Source organism: Tupaia chinensis, unplaced genomic scaffold (genome assembly GCF_000334495.1).
Source record: "Tupaia chinensis unplaced genomic scaffold, TupChi_1.0 Scaffold141791_1, whole genome shotgun sequence".
NCBI lineage: Eukaryota > Metazoa > Chordata > Mammalia > Scandentia > Tupaiidae > Tupaia > Tupaia belangeri.
The window spans coordinates 125137-134569 of record NW_006201648.1 but is presented as its reverse complement, the minus strand read 5'-3'; the positions used below and the strand labels follow the sequence as shown (position 1 = coordinate 134569).

Sequence of the window (9433 nt, the reverse complement as noted above, 5' to 3'; positions counted from 1 at the left end):
TTCTATCAAATGCCAGGGTCTGTTTTTTTGTTTTGTTTTGTTTTGTGTTTTTTTTTTTTTTTTTTTTTTTTTTTTTTTTTTTTTTTTTTTTTTTTTTTTTTTTTTTTTTTTTTATGACTGAATAGTATACCACTGAGTTTGTGTGCCACACTTTTTCAATCCATTCATAGGTTCATGGACATTTTGGTTGCTTTCAGGTCTTAACAATCATGAATAATACTGCAATAAATATTGATATGCAAATGCTTTTCTGACTGATGATGTTCCTTTCCTTGGGGTAGATACCCAGGATTGGGATAGCTGGGTCATATGGTAATTTTATTTGCAGATCTTTGAGGAATCTCCACATTGTTTTCCACAGTGGCTGAACCAATTTACATTCCCACAAAGTGTAGAAGAGTTCCCCTTTCACTAAAACCCACCAACACTTTCCATTTTTTTTTTTTTGAGAGGTTTTTGCTATAGGGCGCATGCACTCTCCAGACAGACAGAGAGAGACATAGAGACAGAAAGTGAGAAATCGCCCCCCCAGGGGGGATGGTCAGGCCGCAATCCCTTCTCCTCCACTCTCCTCTCGGGATCTTGGGCACACACGCACACGCACCCGGTGTGAGATATAAGCCACTGGGTCCAAGACGTGAACCACGGTTGACTACATGGGAGTCCAGCGACATAGTCATTACACCAACTGCTGGTTCCCCACTTTCCATTTTTTGTATTTTTGATCTTTACCATTCTCACAGGGGTTAGGTGGCATCTCACTGTGGTTTTAATCTCCATCTCTCTTGCGATCAGGGATGTTGAGCATTTCTTCATATTCTTTTTAGCTGTTCATATGTCTTCATTAGAGAGTTTTTTGTTCAATTTATTATTCCATCTTTTAATTGGGTTAATCTTTTTTTGGGGGGGAGGTAAACCTATTGAGTTCCCTGTGTATTCAGGTTATCAGTCCCTTATCTGAGGCATAGATTACAAAAATATTCTCGCATTCTGAAGTTTGTTGAGCCACATTAATTACTGTGTCCTTTGCTTCTTAATCTGAAATAATCCCACTTGTCTATTTTAGGGATTATTGCCTGTGCTTGGGAGTCTTATTTAAGAAATCTTTGCCTACCCTAATGTCTCCCAGAGTTTCCCTAGTGTTTTCCATCAGTAGTTTTATAGTTTGAGGTCTTAGGTTCAAATCTTTGGGTTTCATTTTGGGTTTATTTTTGTTAATGGTGAAGGATGAGGATCCAGTTTCATCTTTCTTCAGGTGGATACTCAGAATTTCCAGAACCTCTTGCTAAAGAGCTTTTCCTTTTTCCAGTGGATTGACTGGTATCTTTTGTGAAAATCAGTTGGCTGTAAGGTTTGGGGTTTATTTATGGAACCTGTATTCTGTTCTATTGGTCTACCTGTCTGTTTTTGTGGCAATACCATGCTATCTTGACTATCACAGCTTGATAGAATATTTTGGGGTCAGGGAGTGAGATGCTGCCCACGCCACTCTTCTTGCACAGAATTGCTTTGGCAATGTAAGGTCTTTTGTGATTCCAGATAAATTTTATAATTGTCTTTCTTAGATATGTGAAGAATGTCTCTGATAATTTGATTGTAATTTAATCAAATATGTGGATTAATTAGGGTACAATTGCTATTTTCATTATTTTAATTCTTCTAGTCAAGGAGCATGGGATGTCCTTCCACTTTTTTGTCATTTTCAATATATTTTTAAAGACTTTTCACAGTTTTCTTTGTAAAGATCTTTGATTTCCTTAGTTAGGTTTATCTCTAGGTATCTTATACTTTTTGTGGCTGTGGTAAAGGGGATTCTTTTGTTCACATCTACAACATTGAACTTTTTGTTCATTTATAGAAATGCTATAGATTTTTGGATGTTGATTTTGTATCTCACCACTTTATTGCATTTCTTATTCATTTATTGCTTCAAGAAGTTTTTTCATGGAAACCTTTGAGTCTTCTAAGTCTACCATCATGTAATCTGCAAATAAAGATATTTTCAATTCTTCTTTGCCTATTTGAATGCCTTTTATATTCTCTTTTCTGATTACATTGGCTAAGACTTCCAGCACTATATTACAAAGCAGTGAAAGTGGGCAGCCTTGCCTAGTACCAGTTTTCAGTGAAAAATCTTTTAGCTTTAGCCCATTCAGTATAATGTTAGCTATAGGTTTTACATATATGTCTCTTACTGTGTTAAAAAATGACCCTTCTATACCAATCTTGTTGAGAGTCATAATCATGAAAGGATGTTGTATTTTATCAAAAGCCTTCTCTGCATAAATTGAAGTGATCATATGGTTTTTATCTTTCTTTCTATTAATATGCTGCACTATATTTATGGTCTTGCATATGTTGAACCACCCTTGCATCACTGTAAATAAAGCCTACTTGATCATGATGAATAACCTTTTTTCTATGTTGTTGGATACAATTTGCAAGTATATTGTTGAGAATTTTGCATCTGTATTCATCAGAGATATTGATTTGTAGTTTTCCTTTCCTGTCATATCCTTATCTGTTTTGGGAACGAGGATAATGGAGCCTTCATAAAGTGAATCTGGAAGGTTTCTTTCCTTTTGGATCTTTAGAAATAGTTTGAGTGGGATAGGGATTAACTCTGCCTTGAAAGTTTTTAAGAAATCAGACGTGAAGTCATCTGGACCTGGGCTTTCCTTTCTTGGGAGGTTATTTATTATTGATTCAATCTAATAGCTTATTGTGTTTTCTGTGGGTGATGAAGAATTGATGTTTTCCTTCAAGGGAGAGACATTTTGTTGGTTGTTCATGGTTCTTGTGCCTCTGTGACTGTTTCTAATTGTCTGGTGATCTATGTATTCCTTCCTAAATTATTCAAGGTATCTCAGTGTTTAAAGGTGTGCAGGAGTAGAAAAATGGCCATATATCTTCTACTCTGCCTCCCTGTTGCTCACCAGCACCCTTCACTGTTATCACTGGTCCTGGATGACCCAAAGTCCTCCCTGCTTCTAAATAACACATTCACCTGAAAACAAGCTTCTCAGTTTCAACCCAGAAACACTGAAAAGATCACACTGTGTGGTATCCAAAACACCACCATCCTGAGAGTTCAAAGGTGAGTAGAGGCTTGGATGAGCTATGGGTCCCAGCCATTAGGCCCTGCAATCACAGGTAGCCTAGCACTGGGCAAGGCCATGCACTTGAACTAGTATCCAGATGGGGGGGGAGGGGTGCAAGTTCATCTTAAAGTCCCAAGGCACAAAACTGAAGTCCAAAAGCGATTGGTGGGGGAATGAGCCATGGGTCCTGGCCATTAGGCCCTGCAGCCTCAGGCAGCCTGGGGTCTCAAAAGACCCTTCACTTGAACCAGTATTCAGATGGGACAGGGTTGTGGTGTAAGTTTGACTTAAAGTCCCAAGACACAAATCTGAAGTCCAAAGGTGAGTTGATGGTGATGAGCCACTGGTCCCAGCTGTTAGGTCCTGTAGCCACAGGTAGCCTGAAGTCAGGCAAGGCCCTTCACTTGAACCAGAGTCCAGATGGGGCAGGGAGGAGAAATTGCCCTTATTATTTTCTTTATCTTCTGGGATACTAATTAGCCGAATGTTTGGGTGCTTGATGGTATCTGGTATTTCTCATATTCTAGCCTAATTTTTCTTGGTTGTTTTCGCAGTCTTTTTTTTTTTTTTGAGAGATATTTTTGCTATAGGGCACATGTGCTCACCAGACAGACAGAGATAGACATAGAGACAGAAAGTGAGAAATCACCCACCAGGGGGGATGATCACGCCACAATCCCTTCTCCTCCATTCTCCTCTCAGGATCTTGGGCACGCATGCACATGCGCCCGGTGTGAGTTTTAAACCACTAGGTCTGGGAAGCGAACCGCTGTCGACTACATGGGAGTGCAGCGACATAGCCATTACACTAACTGCTGGTTCCCTTTTCGCAGTCTTTTTGATACTTTTTTCTAGGTCAGAGGTTTTGTCTTCTACATTCAAGATTCAATCTTCTGTGAGATCTAACCTGCTTTTCATATGTTCAAGGGATGTTTTAATTTTCTGTATCATGGTCTTTATCTCTAACAATTCCACTTGATTCTTTTTTATAGTGTCTATTTGTTCTTTCAAATTGTGAAAGGACTTCCTCATCTCCTGGAACTCATCTCTTTTCTCTTGCATCTCATTTTTTATTTTTGTCATTACAAATATTCTGAATTGTTTATCTAACATCTCAAGGAGTTCCATTGTGTTTTCTGTGGATGATGAGGAATTGGTTTTCCCTTGAAGAAGAGATATTTTGATGGTTGCTAATACTTTTTGAGCCTCTACAATGATTTCTAGTCATCTGGATTTATATGCTCCTTCCTCAAATACTTTGAGTTAACTTTGAACATTCAAAGGCATGTGGGAATAAGCAATTGGTGATCTCTCTGCTGCTCTACCTCCATGATGCTCACCAGCAACCTGCACTGCTGTCACTGGTCTTGGGTGATTCAAAATCCTCCTCATATGGCGTGGGCCTCCCTGGAATGGATGTCTGGATGGGGTGGGAAGGGTTAAAAGGTCTTCTCACAGCCTCCAGCTATAAATGACCTGCTGTATGGTAATGCCCTTCCCTGGAACAGATATCTGGAGGGGTGGGGAGGCACAAAAGATCTTCTCAAAGTCCCAAGCAGCACACCTGAGAATTCATGGGTGAGTCAGGGTGGGGGTGAACCACAGGTCTCTTGTGCACAGCCTTCAGCTATAAGAGGCCTACTGTATGTCTAGGCCCTTTGTTGTATTGAATGCCCCAATGTTGTATTGATTAACTTAAATAACAGTAGTGATTTCTGATTCCTTCTTAGAAATTGTCATACTGTAGGGGTCAACTGGTGGCATGGTGGTTAGGATGCTGGACACTCCCAAACACCCAACCCCAGTTCGAGTCCTGGGCCTGGTGACTTGTTTTCTCACTTTCTCTCTCTCTCATCAAATTAAAATTTAAGAAATTAATAAATTAAAAAATCTTTAAAAATGTTGTCAAATTATATACTTTAATTAAATTTATAAAGTAATTAAGATTTTTAAATATAATAACAGATACATAGTGAGTCAAAATAATTTAATGGTTGCCTAAAGAATATATCAAGTGATGAAAAAATAAAACCTACATGACAGCTCAATTGCCATACAAGAATTAAAGTAATAATTGTTTGGGTAAAAACATCATGAAACTATAGCAACTATGATTTTTTAAAGAATTTTCCCATGGGGTGTTTGCACTTGCTGGAAACAGAGATGGAGGAAGGGCATATGAGAAATCACCCCCTCCCCCAGGAGAAATAGTCATGCTACAATCCCTTCTCCTTCATCCTCTTCTCAGGATTTTGGACACACATGCACATGTTTCTGGTATGATTTTCAAACTTCCAGGGCCAGAACCTGAACCACAGTCAGTCATGTGGGAGTCCAGTGCCTTAAACACCATGCACCTGCAGGTCTTGTAACTGTGATTTTTTTTTTTAATCAAAGGAACACTGTTCTCTCTTGATGGAGAGAAGGACAGCAATTTCCTGGAGGTACCAGTGGGTACATCCCTATTACAACTCAATACTTTGTAAATTCAAGAAACCTAGTTAAGATGGGTTCCTCAGTCTTAGATTTGGAGAAAAGTGTCTCAAGATTGAATAAAGTATTACAAATTTAGACTTCTGGAATGTAGAGTTAATGTTGAAGGAGTAATAAGAACTGAATTCACTTGATTTTTTTTTTAACCTTGTCTCTTGAGAACAAAGAGTCAGAGAGAAAAGTTAACTTCCTGATCAGAGCAATGTCTCACAGGGACTGTGCTCAGGGTTTGGAGTAAGAGGAAAATCTTAATGCTTAATGAGCAGAGATACAGAGCTATAATTATCTCTTACAAGGCTGACTCTCAGCATTTGCAAACTTGAACTGGACAGAACATGATTATTTCTTTCACTATCCTAAGTCTGTCTCAAGAACTGATGCTTCACTCCTGCTGTTTTCTTTGGAGACAGAGCTTCAGTTTCCATTCACAACCTTCCAGGAAGGAAGCCATAATTTCACACAGAGACTTTTCTCTCAGATATCCTATTCAGGTGGAAGAAAGAGTCCAGTGAAATGACAGTAAAGAAAGATAAAAGGTAATGCATTTATATTAGAACTAAAAAGAGGATAACAGGCCAAGTGTAGACCAGAGAGTCTAATAGACATCTGAAAGACTGAAATAATGAAGAATTATTTTGACAGATAAAATAGTGGGGAAATGACACACAGCCCACAACATAGAAGGAAACAGTATGTTTTAAAAATCAACACTATAACTCATAAATGTGTATAATTACTGTATTTAAGTTATAAATTATGATAAAATTACTTTTAAATGATGTAACTTTTGCTTTATAAAAATGAAAATTAAAAAAGAAAACTCCAACACAAATCAATATGACAGCTTCTAAACTTTTCACCAGGCTGATAGTTGTGTTGGGAATTCATATGGTTTTCTTAAACTGTAACTGAGTTTGAGTGTATATATATTTGATCAAGATATCAATTTGCCTGTGTTTATTTTATGCTAATTTTTGTATGGTTGCCAGCATTTCAAATAATTTTTAACTGATTAGTATTTTTGGAATTGACTTTTGGTAGGTTTTTTTGGTCAAAAAGTTTTACATTTTAGTTAAATTTATATCTATCTTTTAAAAATTACTATTATTTTAAGGTTTTTGTCAAAGGGCATGTGAACTCTCCAGAGAGAGACAAAGAGAGACAGAGAAGGGAAGTGAGAAATCACCTCTCAGGGAGAACAGCCACACTGCAATCTCTTCTCCTCCATCCTCCTCTTGGGATTTTGGGCACTCACGCACACATGACCAGTGTGATTTTCAAGCCTCCAGGTCTGAGACTTGAACTGCAGTCAACCATGTGGGAATCCAGCTGCCTTAACCACCATGCCTCCTGTTAGCCCTCCATCTGATAGCCATCCATTTGTCTTTCAGTATTGTTCACTTGTCTAGAAAGTGCCTAGAACATGGTCAACATTCAATGTATATATCTAAAATGCATGAAATAATATCTTATTATGATTTTAGAATTCATGATCTTTTGAGGATAGCTTGAGTGTCAGAAAGGAATTCCTCATCAAAGATTGCACAAGAATTACCTTAAGGGAAGTAGATCCATACACAAAACTCAGAAACTAGTGTCTTGACTGTAGAATGTAAGTGAGAGCATCTGGCTTATGAGTAATACATGCTTATGTCATGGTTTCTATCTTTTTAAAATTAGCTATTTCAACCACATGGAACCAGGAAATGGTACACAAATTGCAGAATTTCTTCTTGGGGGATTTTCAGAAGAACCAGAATTGCAACCTCTCCTCTTTGGGTTCTTCCTGTCTATGTACCTGATCACCATGATTGGAAATGTGTTCGTCATCCTGGCCATCATCTCAGACTCCCACCTGCACACCCCCATGTACTTCTTCCTCTCCATCCTGTCCTTTTCTGACATTTGTCTCACCTCCACCACAGTCCCAAAGATGCTGGTGAACATCCAGACACAGAGCAAGGTCATCACCTATGCAGGCTGCATCATCCAGATGTTCTCTTACCTATTCTTTGTAGCATTGGATGACTTCCTTCTGACTGTAATGGCCTATGACCGGTATGTGGCCATCTGTCACCCCCTGTACTACAGGGTCATCATGAACCCAAGGCTGTGTGCATTGCTGGTTATGTTGTCCTGGGTTATGAGTGTCCTGAATTCACTATCAAATACTTTAATGGCATTGCGACTGTCCTTCTGTACACACGTGGAAATCCCTCACTTTTTCTGTGAACTTAATCAGGTAGTCCACCTTGCCTGCTCTGACACTTTTATTAATGACATAATGTTGTATTTTGCAGCTGGGGTGTTGACTGGTGGTCCATTTATTGGGATCATTTGCTCTTACTCTAAGATCATTTCCTCCATACGTGTAATCTCATCAGCTAAAGGAAAGTGCAAAGCATTTTCCACCTGTACCTCTCACCTCTCAGTTGTCTCCTTATTTTATTGTACAGCCCTAGGTGTGTACCTTAGTGCTGCCACTACTGGTAGCTCACACTCAAGTGCAGCTGCCTCAGTGATGTACACTGTGGTCACACCCATGCTGAACCCCTTCATCTACAGTCTGAGGAATAAAGACATAGAGAGGATTTTGAAAAGATATTTGGGAAGGAAGCTATAAGGACTATTTTTCAAGGAGAGCCAGTGATTGCAGGACCTTAAACCTCAAAGCAAGATATAATTATTGTTTAATCATAGCATAATAATTTTTTCAAACATTTTCTTCTGTTTTAAAAAATTCTATTTTTTTGCATTCAATCACTGTATATCATTAGAGCATTCCAAATAAGTTAATACACTGTATATTAGCCCAATTAAAGATGCTATCATGCACGTTATCAACAGATAATTTTCTATTTTTGTGTTTCTTTAATGTTCTGCTTCCTTCTCTTTCCCCTTGTTTCCCTCTTCTTATCTTCCCCACATTGTCTCTATTATCCACAATTGTTCTCCATGTCTGTACTTCCAATCTTTCAGTTTCTGCCATAGAGTGAAGACATTGGGTATATATCGAGTGGGGACATAGAATGTCTCTCTTTCACGGTCTGGCTTGCTTCGCTTAGCATTAAACTTTCCATATTTGTCCACTTTCTGTTAAATGATAGGGTCTCATTTTTTTTTTATGGCTGATCAGTATTCCAAGGTGTATGTGTGCCACTCTTTTTCAATCCATGCATCTATTCATGGACATTTAGGTTGGTTGCATGTCTTATCAATTGTGAAGAAAGCCACAATAATGCATGTGTTCAAGTTTTTGAAGGAGGTTTTTGAGTTCTATCATGGTTTCAGCTAAACCTGTCACAGAGAATTTTCCTGAAAGTTCTTTTTTTCTTGTGTGTAGTTTCCTTTTATCTTGCCACTTGGTCAGCTATGTATTCCTTTTCCAGTGCCAACAGCTTCTTGTCAGTCAATTCCTTGGAAACCACATCCTGAACCTCCTCAATATTATTCTCATCCACACCGAAGTTAAAGTAATTTGTCACCTCAGCCATAGTCTTGTTTATTTTTTAAACCTTTCTAAGATTTTTGCTATAGGTTATATTAGTTCATTAGAGAGAGACATATAGAGTGTGAAATCACCCCCTTACCCCGGGGAGATGGCCATACCACAATCTCTTCTCCATCCAGTCTCTTCTCAGGATTTTGGGGGCCAGATTCAAGCTGTCAAATCCAGGACGCAAACTGTGGTTGGCCATGCGGGAGCCTTAACCCTATCCTACCTGGTGGTCTCTACTTATTTATTTATTTATTTAGTCAGTTAGTTAGTTTTTGTCATAGGGTGCATGCAATCACCAGAGAAAGATGAGAGAGAGAGAGAGAGAGAGAGAGAGAGGGAG

General features: G+C 38.6%; 1 protein-coding gene across 1 annotated transcript; it reads left to right on the top strand.

Moving 5' to 3' along the window:
• The first annotated feature begins 7287 nt into the window (after window positions 1-7287).
• Window positions 7288-8217, top strand: LOC102499292 (olfactory receptor 7A17). The gene has a single exon (XM_006163269.1). It carries the CDS (start codon window positions 7288-7290, stop codon window positions 8215-8217), a length of 930 nt encoding a protein of 309 aa, XP_006163331.1.
• Window positions 8218-9433: the final 1216 nt, after the last annotated feature.

What these genes read in the sequence shown, in the direction of transcription:
- LOC102499292 (XM_006163269.1), top strand. Translation starts at nt 7,288, where the DNA reads ATGGAACCAGGAAATGGTACACAAATTGCAGAATTTCTTCTTGGGGGA.